The following is a 17,449-nucleotide window of genomic DNA, read 5'->3' on the forward strand; positions in this document are numbered from 1 at the left end:
GTGGCATATTCGTTAGAGCAGACTGGGCTGGCTAATATACCCACAAAGCTGTCAATGAACACAGGGACCCAGCTTCATCATTTGGCATAAGCGATCTGCAGAATCTTAGCCCTTGTCTGCCAGTCCTAACATCGCAACAAATACAAATGCCCATTTCCCCAGACTCCATCTCCTTGCAGAAATCAGCAGACCCAGAGGAAGCACTTGATCATCACCGTTAATTGGAAGTCTGCAAGATCACAGCAGTTAACTGGAAAAAATGCAGCAATTCCTACATTCCACTAATTTAGGCTGACCTCCTGGCAAATGAGCACAAAATGGTAAAGAGTGAGAATTAAGAAACCATTTAGCTCAAATGTACTTTTATTACTTTAGGCATATGCAGTAACTCACTCTGCTAACAAAGTGCCAGGAGAAGTCTCAGTCGCTGCAGCAAGCAACTGGCCAGCAAGTCACAAAACAGCACAGCGGGCCTCAAGCAGGGGATGGGGCACTGCACAGGAGCAGAATGTGCCGGCTAAACTTGGTGGGAAGCACTCACCATCGCTGAGGTCCTGGAGGAGATTCTCCTGGCAGGAAAAGTCCAGCTTCGCCTTGATGCTGATGGTGAAAGTAGCCACCTTCCCAGGCTGCAGCGGGAACTGGGCCAGGGTTTCTTCCAGCTTCCAGCTCAAGAAGTCACCGTATAGCTTTTCTAGGATAACAACAATGGTACAGATGAAGCACGGGAGGCAAGGTACTTGCTGATCCCCCTAGAAAATGCTGACACATTCTTAAAAGTAATGAGAGATAAAAGCACTTAAGAGACAAGAGATCAAAGAAAACTCCAGAATCAAGAGATGCTGTGAGGCAGTCGCCCCTGTTTGTGGAAAGGACTGGTAGCAGAGAAAGAGGTGGTCCACTCGGCTCTTCAGGCTGAGTCCTCCACTCCTGATGAGCAGCTCCTTCTCACCCATGAAGGAAACATCGTCTCTAATCCTATAAACTAGAGTTAAACTAAACTTCTACATGAGATTTTCTGTAACACATCGCTTTAAAGAGGAACAGACCTAAGCTTAGTGGAGGAGGCATCCTCAAGTGAGGAACTTCTGGAAAAAAGAGAGGACACGGTTGCAGTGGGACCTGAAGGGGGCAGTCTCGGGGGCGTGTGGAGGAGAGTGCTTCCCTGGCTTCACTGCAAATCCGCCTGCCTTACAAGATCTCGGTACTAGATGAACAGGCCTTGAAGTGGCCACCCTTGACAAGGTCTCTCCGTGTAGCCAGTAGGTTAACCACCCCTGGCCTGAGGTGCTACTTGCAGATTAGACACACCCTCTGCAGACCAAGGGAAGATGGAAGCACTAAAGCAAAACATCCTGAGAGAGAGAAGGAGAAGACGGGGCCACCTGTGTCCCTGGGAAAAGCGTATCACCTCTGGTCCCCCGGCTCCCCGCAGCCTCTCCTTCCCTAACCATTGAGGACATAAGACAAGACCAAAAATCAAGGCCTGGTCCACATGCTGCATCCCACCAAGCAGAACAGGAAGGGACCTGGGGGCCTTGAATGGCCTCCAACAGCCTCACACAAGTTTCCTACTGGCTCTTCCCATAGGTGAGGTCCCGGCCAAGTAGCCCTTCTGTTCAGAGATCTACACACATTCCTGCAGGTTCCTGAGAAGTAGGCTCCAGTTCCCTGCCAGTCTCAGAAATATCAAATGAGCCCATAGGGATGGGGCACCCCACCCACTTAACAAGGTCTGCTCCACTGCCCGAGTTGGCCGTTCACTCTTTCCTCAGTGTCAGCCCATGAGTACCTGTGATGATAGACTGCCATCAATCGCCTCTGCACCACGGTGCGTGTCTCTGTTGGGCCACCCCCACAGCCAGGGGCGAGAATCCATCCTCCCCAAGGCAGAACCAACAGCCAGCAGGCCCTGCCCATCTTCTCATCTCTCTCTAGAGGGCCTGGTTTCCTGACCTGCTACTACCCTCTTCCCGTGGCCCCTCTAGTCATGGAGTGGGGGGCAGCTAGCTGCTATTCCTAACCACTCCTTTCTGTGAAAAAATTCTCTATGCTATTTCCTTTGTCTGAATAAGGAAATGGAGGCTGAGACTAAGGAACTTCACAAACTAGGGAAAATGATCCAAAGCCATTACATTCACTTCCTGGACAAAGGTACTTCATGGTAGAGTTCAAATAGAAAGTTCTGGTTTTAGCTGGGCACAGTGGTGCATGCCTGTAACCCCAGCAACTCAAAAGGCTAAGGCAGGGGGAAAGGGAGTTCAAGGCCAGTCTAGGAAATTTAGAGATCCTGTCTCAAATATACAATTTTTTAAAAAGAGCTAGGAATGTAGTTCAGCAATAGAGCACCTCTGAGTTTAATCCCCAATACCAAAAAAGAAAAAGAAGTCTTGGTCTTAGGGCCCTAAAGCTAATCCAGTAGAAGGAATTCAGGAGACGACAGAGCGCTCGGAGGTCCACATGAAGGAAGGATCAGTGAGGTCCACTGCTAACTGCAAGAACGCAAGGCCAAATGGTGCCACGATGTACAACCAGCTCATGTCTGCCAGGCAGGAGGGGACCTCCATCGTGACGTCCTCCAGAGCTGGCCACGCTGGGGTTCAGCTCAGCTAATAGCCATGGGCATTCTTCCTGGCCTCCTGGAAGAGAGGTGCTCGCCAATGGGAGCAGACCCAGGGACGGAGTCCCTGAAAGGTGCTTAGAAACCACACCACACTCTCTTGCTTACTTAGCCATTCGCTGGACACCTCGAACGCGCCAGACACTTTCCACATGTGCCATGCTTATTCACCCCATTAACCACTGAGATCACCACTATCACCCTGCTGAAAGCCAGGTGGTGGACACACGTGACTCGGGTCACCTGCCAAGTAAGCAGAAGACCTGGCACCTGACAGGTGCTCAACGAACATTAGCAGCACCAACTCTGCCCCTTAACCAGGTCTCCAGGTGTTGTGCAAACTGGTGTCAGGACCCACTCAGCACCATCTGGGAGGGTGGACCCTGGGAGGAAAAGGCAGCACTGTTGAGAGGGCTGTTCCCAGGGAGCAAAACTGCAATGACAGCAATGGCTTGGTAGCCCTAGGTTGGGATGGTTTCCAGAGGCTGTGGGTGTCAAAGGAGATTCTCATGGAATCTAGGCACAGACGCAGAAATAGAGAATTAGAGGAAAGTAACCAAGTCTCAGTGAGGTGAGAGAGGAACGGTCCAACAAAAGGAACCTAAGAGAGAAGAAAGCGCGTCACATCAGAGATCAGCCACTGAAATTACAGGGTAAAAATTCAAATGCTCCAGCAAACTTTGGGGAGAAATGGCAGAGAATGGCCCCCCCACAGGAGAGAGGCAGGCACTTTTGATGGTGCCCTATATCAGGGCCAGGCAATAATGGGAGCTGACAACAAGGACGACAATCTACTGGGGCATGTGTGCACCATCTGAGTCTCCAGACTCAACCCTGCCAGCTTAGGAAACCTCTCGGAAGCCATGGATTCACTCCAGCAGCCATGCTACTGGCAAGTGGTTAAATGCCTAAAAGGAGTACGACCAGGTTAAGGAAAAGTGAGCCCCAACTCCCCAGGTCAGCTCTGCCTCCCTTTCCACTTCCTGCATGGCCTTGGCCCCGCAGGGCCCTCCAAAGGAAGGTGGAGGGAGCACGTCCAGCGAACCAAGGCAAAAACTGAAACAGCACTGGTGAAGTGCCATCTTCCAACACGCACGAGAGCGACATCATTCCCAAGTCAAGACAGAGACAACGGAAGATCAGAGTGCCAGCATTCACACCAGGCCATCAACCTGCAGGCATCAGAGCTGGGACTGGCCAAGACTGGGCTCTCTCCAGAATCCTGTCCACCTGTGTCCCCTCCTCTGCCAGAGACCATTACTCTGGCCAGCACTTCAACCAGAGGTTTCCAGGAAGACCTCGTGAAGGACATGTGACCAAGCTCCTTGAAAGGAGAAGGCAGGCAGGAACACACCAGGGGCCAGACCCTGCCCTAGGCATGTGTGCGACACGCAGCCACGCGTCCTCCCTCACCCCAGGTCCTCCCTCACCCCAGAGGCCTCAGTGGTAAATGGAGACAACAGCGGAGTCACTGTGAAGACAGACAAGGTGCCACACGGACTCAGCACAGCACGGGCACGTGGAAACTGTGGGGGAGGCACATGAACGTCTCTAGAAACCACGGAGCCCAAAAATATGTGCTTTTCCGGACCTCTGTCACCGTCCACTCACCCAGTGAATAGCCATCGCACCGCCACCCACATCCTCATGGCAAGCAGTATGCTGGCTTCTGGGGACAGAGGAACAATGCCAGAGTCTGAAGGAGATTTCTGATCGTAGAAAGACATAGGCATAGGAGAAGCCCCCCAGACTTAGACCAGATGGGAGATGAAGTCTTCCTCAATCTAGAAATTTCTCAGGAAGTTATACCTCCAATTACACTGAGAACAGTTCAATAATTGTTGAATTAATTGCCTAAACTAAAATAAGACTCGCTGTCCTTCCTGGAAGGGTCCCAGATCTGCAGCAAAAAAACAATTCAGCTATCAGTCTAGCCCACCATAAATTTACAGCTGGTTAGGGATACCAAATTCAAACACTCTAACCACAGCACCACTCTTGCCTCTTTGGATGGCTTTTTGTTTCATAAGAGTGTTTCAACTGAGAGTCTGACTCTGTAAAAATTAACTCTGGGAAGTCCCCCAGGTTTCCCCCCAGCCTTGACTGCAGGATGCCCAGGAACAAGGAGGTCAGGAGGTCAGGAGGTCAGGAGGTCATGGTCTTCCAGACAGGTGTGAACTTGGAGAAATGCCACCAACTGAGACTTCAGCTGGGCTGTGGGGGCACCTGTCAACTGCAGCCCAGAGGAAGAAAACGGGAGAAAGCAAGCACCCCAGGCCCACACGCTGCTCTGGTGGGCACGTCCACCAGCCGGCCATGTTGAGCTCTTTGCCTGCGCTGCCTCAGCGATTCACACACCACTCTCTCAGAGGCCCCACCAGTGTACCCACTTAAGGAGGCTGCTCAAGACCACCCAGAAGTGGGGATGGCCAGTGTTCAACCCTTCCCCAACAATCCCCTCCCTCATGTTCACTTGTTCCATCCTAAAAACAAACCCATGAAATGGTCCTGAATGTCAATTAGGAAGAGTACTTTTTTTCTCATTCTACTCTTGTGTACCATGTGTTCTGACTTGGATCTGCAATGTCCCTCAGAAGTTCACGCATGGAAGGTCTGATCCCCAACACAGCTAGGTTCAGAGGTGGGGCTCTGGGGAAGGGACTGGATCACGAGGCTCTAACCCCATCAGGGGACTTGTCCTTCTGATGGACTAATACTGTGAATGGGCCACTGGGAAGTGACAGGAAGTGTAGGCAGGTGGGGCATGACTGAGGAAGTGTGTCACTGAGGGTGGCCCTTGTACACTGTATATTGTCCCTGGCCCCTGACCTCTCCCCCACTGTTTCTGGGCCACTGTGAGCAGAGCAGCTTTTCTCTGCCACACCCTACCCACATCTCCGCCTCAGCCAGCCAACCACGGACTGAAACAATGAGCTAAAATAAATCCTTCTTCCTCTAAGTTGTTCTTGTCAGGAATTTTGGTCACAGCAACAAAATGCTGGCTGACACAACATGATGCACCAGGAACCCAACAACTAGGAATTTAATATTCAGAACTCCCAACTTCTCCCATGCTCCACGTCTTGCTCATTTCTTTCCATCCATGTTCCAAAGCACAGGACACACCAAGTCTCACAGCACTGAAAGGACTGTCACTTGGTCTAAAAATCAACCTGTTTTGCAAACTTCTCCGCATTGACTTGGCATTGTGTCAACGTTGAGCTGTACAAGACACGCACCGCGATTCTGCGCGGCCACAGGCATCAGGTTGAACGGCTTTCATTCATTCAAGAGTCCGACATCTTCCTAGGAGCGCACCTGCAAGTCCATTCACTGTGGTCAGTCACACAGAGCAGAAATGACACAGGATATGCAATCAGAGCTCAGCTCAGCTCAGCACATCTGACTCCCACGCCAAACTGTGAAGTCCTTAGGACAGTGCTCATGCATTATTCATGTGCTGGCACAGTGGCTGCATATAAATGTAATATAAACGTCTGACTGTTGAAGAACGCAAAGCCAAGTGAGGTGAGTGCTATTGTAAGAGAGTATGAGCAGCATGCAGCAGGAGCAGCAGTCAATTCTACTGGGAGGCACCGGAGAAGCCTTCAGGAGGCACATGTGGACTGGCTATGAGGAGGACAGAACTGGGGATGGTACAGGGGAGCAAAGTTCTGAGCACAGGGAAGTGTGTTCACAGGCTGTGGAAGCACCAAGTGCACCCCACAAGTGAAGGCCCAGAGCTGACTCAGCTGGAGGTCATCTGTGCCCAGCACAGCAGCAGCACAGAGGAGGTGCTCAGGACAGTTCTGCCAAAGGGCAAGCAAGGGGACGGGCAGCTGGTAGCCAACAACAGACGGATGGACAAGCAAGGGGCTAGTGGTGGCAAAGGGGAGCTGGGAGTGCAATCCTGCACAGCCCGAGTCCTGTCCTTGGCTTCTGCAGACCACATCTGAACCCCAAGAGGACATGATCACTGTGGCCCTGCTCCCCAGAACACAGTATCCGAAACAGAGGTACTAGGGAAGTGTCTGTGGGGGGATGGAAAAAGAGCCTGGGGAAGTGTAGTAAACCTGTACTCCAGCTACTCGGGAGGCCAAGTCAGGAGCATCACAAGTTCAAGGCCAGCCTGGGCAATGGAGCAAGATTCTGCCTCAAAATGACAAATAAAAAGAGCTGGGGATGTAGCTTAGTGGCAGAGCACTCACCTAGCCATGTGGGAGGCCCTGGGTTCCATCCCTCATACTGAAAATAAGCAACTAAATAAATAAACAACAGTGGCAGCAGCACCAATATTAACTACAGCTCACAGGAAGACTCTGATTAGTGAATCCTTATTAACACCAGGGACTGTACTAAGTGCTTCCCATGATTACAGCAACCAGAAGAGGGACAGAGAACTGTATCCACCACAGGAAGAGACTGGCACAAAGAGAAGCAAATGGCTTGGTCCAAGTCATCTGGTGGTAAGTGCCAGAACCAGGACTCAGACTGGGCTGGGCTGATGTAATAACTAGTTTAAACCAGTCCGTCTCCCATCAGTCCAACACCAGCTGCGGTGGCTGGCCCCTGGCTCCTGTCCTACCTCTTCCCATTCCCAAATGCAGGTGGGACTTGGTGTGGAAGCTACAGGAAGAACTGAAGACACTGAGTCCCTTCTCCTGTCCCCCCAGATGCCCCACTCTTCAGCAATACCAAGTAGAAATATTTTTCTAAACATTTATTCTTAAAACTTTGCCCTGTATTGCTATGATGTTAAAAGCAATAATTCTATAAAAAGAGCATAACTCAGAAATAGTCCAGGCCAAAAGGTTAGGATGCTCCCATGGCACAGCCACCTCTTCACTGGGCCCCTGGCCCCAGGCTCCCCTGGGTTGACAGGGACCAGGAGTCAGCCACTCCCTCCTGCAGAGCTGCCTGGCTAAGATGCTGCTCCCTCCCTCCCTTCCTTCGTAGATTCCTCCTGGTAATAGGCAGGCTCAGCTGACACTGCTATAGGGTCTCCAGCTTGGGTTTTACTAGTTTTAATGCAACGTACCCTCGTCTACCTGGAGAACTGTTCAATTTCATCATTTCTCATGGTCTGAACATGAGGTGTCCCCCAGAAACTCCTGTTAAAGTAGGAATGTTCAGAGGTAAAATATTTAGATTATGAGAGTTATAGTCTAATCAGTGAATCAATCCACCTAATGGATTTGATGGATGACTAATTTAAAAGGACTAATTAACTGGGTAGAACCGTAGGCAGGTTGGGTGCTGAGGGAAGTAGGTCACTGGAGCGTGCCCTTGGGGATTATGTCTCATCCCCCGGCTCCTCCTCCTCTCCCTCGGCCTGCTGGCTACTTTCCTCCACAACTTTCTGTCATGACGTTCTACCCCACTTTGAGCCCAGATCAACGGGGCAGGCCTTCCACAGTCAGACCTCTGAAACCGTGAGCCTAAATACACTTTTCATCCTCTAAGTTGTTCCTATCCCGTATTTTGGTCACAGCGCTGAATAGCTAACACACCATTCCAGAAACTCTGAAAACAAGGGGGAGAAAGCTAAGGTAATTTCTGAAACATCTTATTGAAAACGAGAAAGATCAAGTGAGGAAATTTAGACAAATACACCATCTTCATTAGTGGGACATACATTTGCTTATTTAAAGTCAGCCTTAACAATCCTGATGGTCTGGTTTCCCAGGCCCCAGAAGGCCAGGAAAGCAAGATCATGAGCTCATTCCCCATGTGCTAGGAGAGCAGCCAAGTGGCCACTCCTCAGCCGCCATGTGTCAGGCACAGGGCTAGGTCCTCTGAAGACGTTGATCCTGGTTCTGGAACCACTGCACAGGAGACGGCTGGGCCCAGCCAGGAGAGCACCCAGGTGAGAGTGTTGTGTCATCAGCAGTCAGCTGACGTGCTCAGGCCCAGTCAGGTGCCGCTGAGCAGCAGGTGAACCGCACCTATGGCACCAGCAGCAATCAGGAAGAGGAAGAGGCCACACGCCTTGAAAGAAAATTTCTTTTGTCTAATTCACTTACTTTCTACAATTCTGCCCACAATACTCTGCAATCCTAAGCATGCTTAACTTCTGGAGAGAACTTTCAACTTCACTAACTTTCTTTAATATTTAAATTGGAGTCCCCTTAGGAGCCAGCATTTGTCGCTTTTGTCCCAGTGGCTTAAAGACACAGACCTTTCGCCCCGCGTTGGGCGCCAATTGCCGGGTTTCTGCTCTCGCGACTAAAAGGCTCAGGGGTCACTCTAGTTAAACTGCGCTAACTGGGCTGCACGAAATAACCACACAAGAGACACAAATACCTTTTTCTTTGGGGTTGCTGTGACGGCTCCTCTGACCTTAAGGGTCCGCAGAAAGAGGGAGAGAGTGAGAGCACGCACTGACCCCTTTTATTGAGGAGAAGCTATTCAAATGAGGCAAGGGGTCAGGTTTCAGGGGGCTGAGTCTATCTTCATGATGTCCACTGTCAGCAGGTTGACTGACACCTGGGTAGGCCACACCCAAGAGCACAGGAAGAGGAGGGGACACACACAAGGCACTTCCATGGAAGACTGTATCCTAAACAGGGCAAGGGGTTATATTATAAAGCAACAGGTGAGCATAGCTTCACCCATGGGGCTTTAGCAAGACACACCCATTTCTGTGACTGAGCGCCTCAGCACTCAGCACTTTGAAAAATGCCTCGCCGTGTTGTTTACTTCTGTATTAAGTTCTGAGGCTCATGTGTGACACATTCAAGTAACAGGCAAATCCACTGATCGAGAAATGGCTCGTTCCCTTCTAAGGCCAAAGAGTCCAAGTATTTGCATCTAGAAACAGCACAGAACTGTGCAGACTCTCGGGCAGCCTATGGCAACACAGGAGCTGCAGGTGCAATTGCCAGACCTACCGCAGTCCTGTGCCTTGCAAGCGGGCCTCTTTCTCTGTCTCCCCGCACTTTGTGTGAGGCAGAGGACACCTAAAGGAGCTTCCCACAACCCAACAGCACGACAGGAATCGCACAAGAAACATCAATCCAGAGCACAGCATATGCTTATGCCACTGTTTCCTCTGGAAAATTCAGTATCTGAAATAATGGTCCTTATCTTAATGCTGTAGTTCAGGTCAGTGCCATCAAGTGAAACTGGCTATGTCACTCTGAAAATAGTAAAGAGAGTGTCACTGCTGCCGATGTTCAATACCCACGAAGCCATTAATACTTGCCAATTGCAGGAATGCTGGACTATGACATTTGTGAGAGAAGTAATAAGCAATAAAGAGAATCCTATCCCAACCACAGCATTTACAAATTTTTAATTATACTGAAATGGAGTCATCATTTTTTTGTTAAAAAAGTAAGTGAGGAGAATGAAGAGCTAAGGGATGTGTGTGTGTGATTCTGTGTGTGCTGTAGGTATATCTGACTGTACACACACATACACACACACACACACACACACACATTCTCAGGACATGTGAGGAAAAGCTAATAAATTTTCCTTAATTTGGGCTTCATTACAACAAAATCTATAATTATTTAAGCAAGGAAGCAGTTACATTTTTCACACTCTACAGACCTGCTTCCAAGTGGTATGTCATTAGCATGACAGCATTACATGATAGATGATCCTTATCTTGGAACTGGGCAGATTATGAGTACTCATCTCTGTGGCAGAACCTGTGAACAGGGACATGCTTCTGTATGCAGGAATGTCCAGGAGCTTTCCACGTTCTGAAAGAGTGCCTCGCCCAGATGACAGCCCCAGGCAGAGGATGCCAGTGCTCCTGCTCATGAGCTCCGGCTTGTCACCAGTACTGTCCTCAGCTCCTAGGCAAGGCCACAGCAGTGAGACAAAAGGACACACACCGCATGCACACCAGAAGATCTCTGGAAGTGGTTCTGTGCATTTCGTGGTGAAGTGCCACTCACATGGCACATGGAGAGCCAGAGAGGAAAGGCTGTTGTCACTACTGAGATGTAAAGCCAACTTACTGCACACAAGAAAACAGCATGGGAACCCAGGGAAGGGAGCATGTAACTCCACGTGCTGAAGCATCCAAGCAGATATTTAAGAAACCTCTAAAGAAGAGAAACTCAAAGGGCTTCAGATAAAATGATGCTAACATGGAAAGGGATGCCACTAACATCCTCCACCGGGTCCCACAACTTCCCCGCTCTTCCCAGCACAGGCCACCAGCTCCAGCTCCCCGCTGCAGACATTTTCTCATCCCCTTGGAGGACAGGTCATGCATTAATGCTGACAGCCTCCGGGGACTGCAGAGCACAAGCAACAGGAAATATTCCCTTTGTATATTTTGGAAGCAGATGGTTTGTTTTCATTAATTTAATTCCACATGTAAATGTACTGCAGCTTGGGACAATAATAAAAAAAAAGAATGATAGCTTTAATTTTTCATTGTAACTCCACTGCTCTGAAAACGGCTACACCCTGCTATATTACATGTCTGCCTTCCTCCCTCAGGATGCAGATTGAGGACACCGGAGCAGAGGACTGGGGAGCCCTGGCTCTCGCTCTGGTTCCCTATGAACCTGAGATAGGTCCTTGACCCCTTCCGCTTTTACTCTCCCTGTCCATCAAGTGAAGGCAGTAACACCCTCCCCATCCGTGCCAGAATCAACCAGATGTCAGCACAGAAAAGCAAGACAACCAAAAACAGATCAGGCATGTGCAAGGCATGATGGGAAAATCCAACTTGTGGGCAGAGAGGTGAATGCATGCACAGTGTCCACGTGGAGCACTGCACACAGCACCTCCCTTGGAACTCTGTCTGGTTGCCATGGGTGTTCCCAACCTCCTGCCTTGTTAAGCTTTCACTAAGGATGACCAGGAACATGAAACAGAGTGACTGCCTCCCAGGCTGAACAGGAACTACCTGGGAAGGAACACGAGGGACTGTCTCCTGAGATGAAGATCTTCTGCAGGTTTGGGCTAGACAGGTGCATGTGTTAGTTGGGATTCATCAAACGGCACACTAGAGACGTGTGCACTTCACTGCACACACACTTTACAAACATAACTGAATTCCAGTGAGAGGCACGCTGCAGCATTGGAGAATAAAATGTCCTGACACCTGCAAGTCCTTAAACAGTATTTTAAGAAATAAGACAGGTTAATGGATGACAAGCAGGCTGGATGGACCTGTGAGGAACAAAACGTTCACTGCAGAGCCTAGACGGCAGGGCCAGGGTCACTACGAATCCCTCAACTCTTCTGTGTTAATCAGAGTGGGAAGGAGGGAAGGCGGACCCAAGAAAAAGCTCTGGAAGAGTTCAGAGGCCCACGGAGCACCCATGCCAAGGTGTCCTGGGAGGCGGGTGCTGAGACAGCCCCAGCAGAGGCAGAGCCTGGAGGCACAGAAGCAGCTGAGGGCAGCCAGAGTGCAAGGAGGACAGCCAGAATGCAAAGACAGCAGCACACGCAGCACACGGGGGCGGGGGGGCGTCTTATCAAAATGTCACGATGGCTCCCACATTTACTGTCACTCCGGACCAACACACAAGACGGTCGTTCTATAAGCCTCATTCTGGAAATATGAAAATGGCTTTCCATCCACAACCCCTCAGTAGTGGACACCCACCCTGTCACACGTGCTAGTCAGTGCCTCTGCGAGACTCAGCCTGCTAGACAGAGGGACCGGACGCAAGCAGTCACCATGTAGCGTGGAGACAGGACTACTGCGGTGGTAATTTAGGGTACTCCGAGCAAGAAAGAAGGACCCAATAACACAGTCTAGGAAAGCTTTCGGGAGAGCAGGTGACACCAAAGGACAAATTAATCAACACTGAGGAAGCAAAAGGGGTAGTAGCAGGAGTTCGCAAGCTGAGTTCGAGGCAGAGGAAATGGTGTATCCTAAGGTGGAGAAGAGAGAGCAGATGTTAAGTGGAAATTGGCTCCTGAGGACTGACACCAATGGGATCCAGGGGAGGGGGTGAGGATGAAGCTGAAGCACTGTGGGGAGGCCTGGTCACACAGGGCTCTGGGCACCAGGGACAACAGGGAGCCCGTCAAGGACTTCCCAGGGGAGAGACAGGTAGAGTCACGCTTCAGAAAGAGAGACAGCTCACGAGGAATAATGATCACACAATCTACAATTTAGGTTTATTTGAGAGAAGGAAAAAAATATTTCCCAGTTGCTAAACTGTAAAAGCAAGACAGATGTGAAAGAATTTTACCATATAGGCTGTAATTTTCTGTCATTCAATGTTAGCTTGCTTGGGCAAACATCAACCAAACCCTAAAACCAATTAACTTAAATTCCAAGTAGCACATGAAGGTATCCTGCACTAAAGAGAGAATTTCTGTCTACTGCATATATTTGGTCCTCAAAATGGAAGAGGAGGTGAAATTAAATAATATCATTAAATTTCCCAGTCTAAGATCCACTTTAAGCCAATAGTGTTGGTCATTCAAAGTGTATCTTCTGCCAGGAGGCAACACAGCCCTTCCTCCCAGTACCTACCCTTGGTGGTGAGAATTTTCGAGGTGACTTCCAGTTTCTCCAGTGGCTCCGTTCCAATATTTTCCAGTGTAATGATGAGTGGCTGAGTTTCTCCATTGTACAGCTGGACGGACACGTTAGTAGATATCTCATCACCAGATGAGGGCTGCAGCGAATGTGCGGATCTAAATAAGAGTAATAACCACCGTGAGCGCAAGGGGGAAAGGAGAGGGCAGAGCGGACAGCATTCCTGTTCACTCACATCAGGTCAGCAGCCTGCCTCACTCATGGGCCTCAGAGCCAGGGCCAGCTGCCGCCTCCAGGGTTTCCCACACGCAGACCCGCCTGGGCTTTGCGTGTTGCGAACTGGTCACCCTCACTCAGGCTTCATGGCTCGTGTGTGTGTGTGTGTGTGTGTGTGTGTGTGTGTGTGAAGGGCAAGACTACTTAATTACTGCATTGTGGAGGACACAAATTAAGCAACGAATTAATGCACACGCAGCAGCACACGGGGCGGGGGGCGGGGGGGGGTTGAGGTGTTGCTCATGCTGAGAAGGGGGACATCATGGACTTAAAGAGAAACTTCTAAGAACAATTCCTACTGGAACTGGAGCCAGGGAGATAAAGGAGTGCACAGGGCCAACCTGGTCTCCCAAGTGCAAGCCAGGAGCCACGCCCACAAAGACCCAGGCAACAGAGGGAAGCAACGGTGGGGCTCTGTCCTCCTGCCACTCAAGTGAGGCCCTGCACCGCAGGACAAGCCCCGATGGCCAGCCCTACATACAAGCACAGCCCAGCATCTGGGGCCTCCTCGCTAAGGCTCCTGCACCAACACCCTGTCCAAGGCCTGTAGTCTGTGAGCTCTGCCCAAGTTCTACACTACTCACTATCCCAGTCTCTCTCTCCCAGGCCACAGGAGCAAACAGACTTCTGCCTAGGAGGTAACCAGGACCCCAAGAAACACAGCTGGAACCAAGGTCTGCTGGCAACAATGATATATAGGCGACCCCGCCTATGTTTCCTCTGCATCTAACTCTGCTCCACTGTGGTCTGCATCTGTGACTGCTGGTCCCTCTTCCTGCACGTTTTCCTTGCTGCAGGACCTGACTGACTTCCACAAGCCCTGGGAGCCTGTACACCATCGTGCCTTAAAGCGCTCCTGAGCCCCCGGGAGGAGAACTCTCTCACTGGTGTCCACTGCAGGAGCAGCTGGAACTCTTGGCTGCAGTCAATCTGATCCTCCCTCTAGACTGAGCTCACACAGGGGACAGGCACAGGTCAAGGGAGTTCTTCCTAAACGTCAGTCCCATCCCACCAGGCCAAACGCATACCAGAGGTGTCAATAAACATGAGCAGATTTGCTGCATCCGTCTCAGGTATGTTGATTTTAGAATATTATCAACACTCACCTAAAGTGGAAAAATCACCTTAGAAAAATATACACATTCTTAAAAATAAAAAACAGCACTTTAACTCCAAATTGGAGTTAAACTCCCCCTGCCAACATCTAGTCTCTCTCCCCAGGTGAGGACGCACACTCTGGAGTGCACTCCCAGAGCCCCAGGTGCCCCCTGGGCAGGCCAGGCGAGGCAACCAATACCTGAGAGTGTGTGTGCCCATCCATGGGACCATGAAAATGGAGCAGGTGGGCACAAAGTATCTTTGACAACTATTCTAAGAGCAAGAGAAAAATGAGGGAGACAAAGCCACAGCTAGCACACCCATTTTCGTCACCTCTCGTGCAGCTGGAGGGATGGTCTTTGAGCAGGGAGCTCACAGTTCCTTTTCCTGGAATCCTCTCCCTTCCTGGTAACAGCCTTTGCCTGGGAGCCTTTTCACCTTCCACTGCCCACCCTTCAGCTGGGTTCCAGGTGGGGGCTAGCAAGTGTGAGCAGCCTCCACAGTCGCCTAGAATCTCTGCACAACCCAGGAGCCACCTGCTAAGGCCCGACCAGGTACCTGACCAGGTACCTGCCAGCTGCCACAGTAGCAGGAAAAGTAGTGGGTCAGGGCGAGCAAGGCCTGATGGGAGTCTGCAGGCTCCGCTGCTGAAGTAACAGGGCTTAAGGCAGTTCTGCCCAGGACAACAAGGACAAGGCTATCCTCCTGAGGCTGCCAAGGCCTCTACTGAGACCAGGTGTCTGCCCTACACTGAAGACAAAGCAAAATGATCTATCTGAGCATAACTTATGGCCATCACGTTCACCCTTTTAGGTCTACAATCATATTTAATAAGCCTACAAAGTTGTTCAACCATCCCTGATACCCAGTTTGAAAACACTTCCGGCACCTCAGAGGACATGCCCTGGTGCGTGCAGTCAAGCCCTGCTCCCATGGCTGCCTAAGGCAACCACCCAGCTGATTCCTCTTTGTGTCTGCTTCTTTTGCATGGCACGTTTCTGAGGTGCGTGTATGCTGAAGCATTATCAAGAGCTGGCTTGTTGTTATTGCTGAGTGATAGTCCATGGTACAGATTGACAAGTTTTGTTTATCAAATGATGGTCATTTGGGTATCTTCTGCTCTTTTGACTATTATGAGCAATGCTCCTACGAATGTTCATGCTCAATTTTTTGTGTCAATGTGTTGAGACTGACTTGCAATTATTGGGTCACAGGTAGCCTTATGCTAACTTTTTAGGAAAGTGTCTTTGAAAGGGATATGCCACTTTCTGCTCCCCTCAGCACTAAGTGTAGGTCCAGCTCCTCCCCGCCTCACCACCACGGCTGGTGACTGTGTCCAGTCACCCTGCAACTGGAATCTCAGATGACGCCAGCTCCAGAGACTAATGATCTGAGCCCTCTTCCAGGTTGCTTCTGGGCTGCATGGACCTCTTCTGGTTGAAACAGCTATTTGAATCCTTTGCCAATTTTTTAATTAAGTTGTTTGTCTTCTTATTACTGAGTTTTATAAAGCTCTTTATGTGAATACAAGCTCTTTATCAGACATATGATGTGCAAATACTTTCCCCCAGCCTGTGAGTTTTCATTTTCCTGATGGTGTCTTTGGAAGTACAAAGGTCTTTAATACTGATGAAGCCCAATTCATCAACATTTTATTTTATGGACCCTACTTCTGGCATCACATCAAAGAATCTTTGCCCAACCCAAGATCATAAACATTCTTTCTCCTGTTTTCTTCTAAAAGTTTTGGACTTTTCAACTCTTACTATCAGGTCTGTGCTTCATCTGAGTTAGTTTCTTCTGCTTCATGTTTCTCCTCAGTCACATGGTGCTTCCTCCACCAGAAGCTGCTCCACCTGCCCACTCACACAGCTCACGCCTCTTCCGGCCCCACCTGGTCACTGCAGAGGCCTCCTGGAAGAGCCCTTCCCAGTGCAGGGGCTCCATTAGCACTCCAGTCACAGCATGGATGCTTGTCAGTCTCTGCCTCTGACAGGACTCCTGTGGGCAAGGGACAGGACTACATGCTCACTGTCATAGCCCTAGCACCTAGCACAGCGCCTGGCAGATGAAAAGGGCCTGTTGAACATATGAGGTGGTTTTTAAAACACTTCATAAAATCCCAGGACACCTTTTATTAAAATGGCCAAAAGGACACTCATTATTCATAACAGCAAAAGTTTAAAATATCACAAATCCCAATAGCAAGGATTCCAAAGGCTAACTCCACATTTAGTTCTTGTAAGAAACATTTCAACTTTGTTCTGATTCATGTTCAGCAAATCATATTAACTATTGGCATCAATTCATTATAGCTAAACTATGGAACCAATCTAGATGCCCTTCAAAAGACGAATGGATTAAAAAACTATGGTATATATATATTCACAGTGGAATATTACTCAGCATTAAAAGAGAGTAAAATTACGGCATTTGCAGGTAAATGGATGGAGTTGGAAAATATCATGCTAAGCAAAGTAATCCAATCCCAAAAAAATAGGGGTCAATGTTTTCTCTGATAAGTGGATGCTAATACATAATGGGGGTGGGGGGGCATGGGATGAGTGGAGGACCTTTGGATGGGTCAAAGGGGTGGGGCACGAGGGCAGGAAAGATGGTGGAATGACATGGACATCATTACCCTAGATACATGTATGACTGCATGAATGGTGTGACTCTACTTCATGTACAACCAAGAAGCAAAAAAATGTGCTTCATTTGTGTACAATGAATCAAAGAGCTTTCTCTGTCATGTATACCTGATTAGAACTAATTTTTAAAACCACAATAAAATTAAAAAGAACAAAAAATCTCAGCCACATTCTGATCAAAGAATTTCAAATTAACTCAGATTCTTTAGATATTCTGAAACATGTATAACTAAAAAATATCCATAAGAGGGCTGAGGTTGTGGCTCAGTGGTGGAACGCTCACCTAGCAAGGGCGAGGCACTGGGTTCAATCCTCAGCACCACATAAAAATAAATA

The 17,449-nt window shown here is 49.4% G+C and overlaps 1 protein-coding gene across 4 annotated transcripts in view; it reads right to left on the minus strand.

Moving 5' to 3' along the window:
- Trappc9 (trafficking protein particle complex subunit 9) overlaps positions 1–17,449 on the minus strand; it is a 501,039-nt gene that overhangs the window by 377,751 nt on the left and 105,839 nt on the right. For all 4 annotated transcript variants that reach the window (XM_048802178.1, XM_048802177.1, XM_048802179.1 and 1 more), the window contains 2 exons: positions 13,083–13,246; positions 542–694 (listed from right to left, as the gene is read on the minus strand). In XM_048802178.1, coding sequence (XP_048658135.1) covers positions 542–694; positions 13,083–13,246 — 317 coding nt within the window. The remainder of the gene's footprint in view (positions 1–541; positions 695–13,082; positions 13,247–17,449) is intronic.

Source organism: Marmota marmota, unplaced genomic scaffold, assembly GCF_001458135.2.
Source record: "Marmota marmota marmota unplaced genomic scaffold, marMar, whole genome shotgun sequence".
Lineage (NCBI taxonomy): Eukaryota > Metazoa > Chordata > Mammalia > Rodentia > Sciuridae > Marmota > Marmota marmota.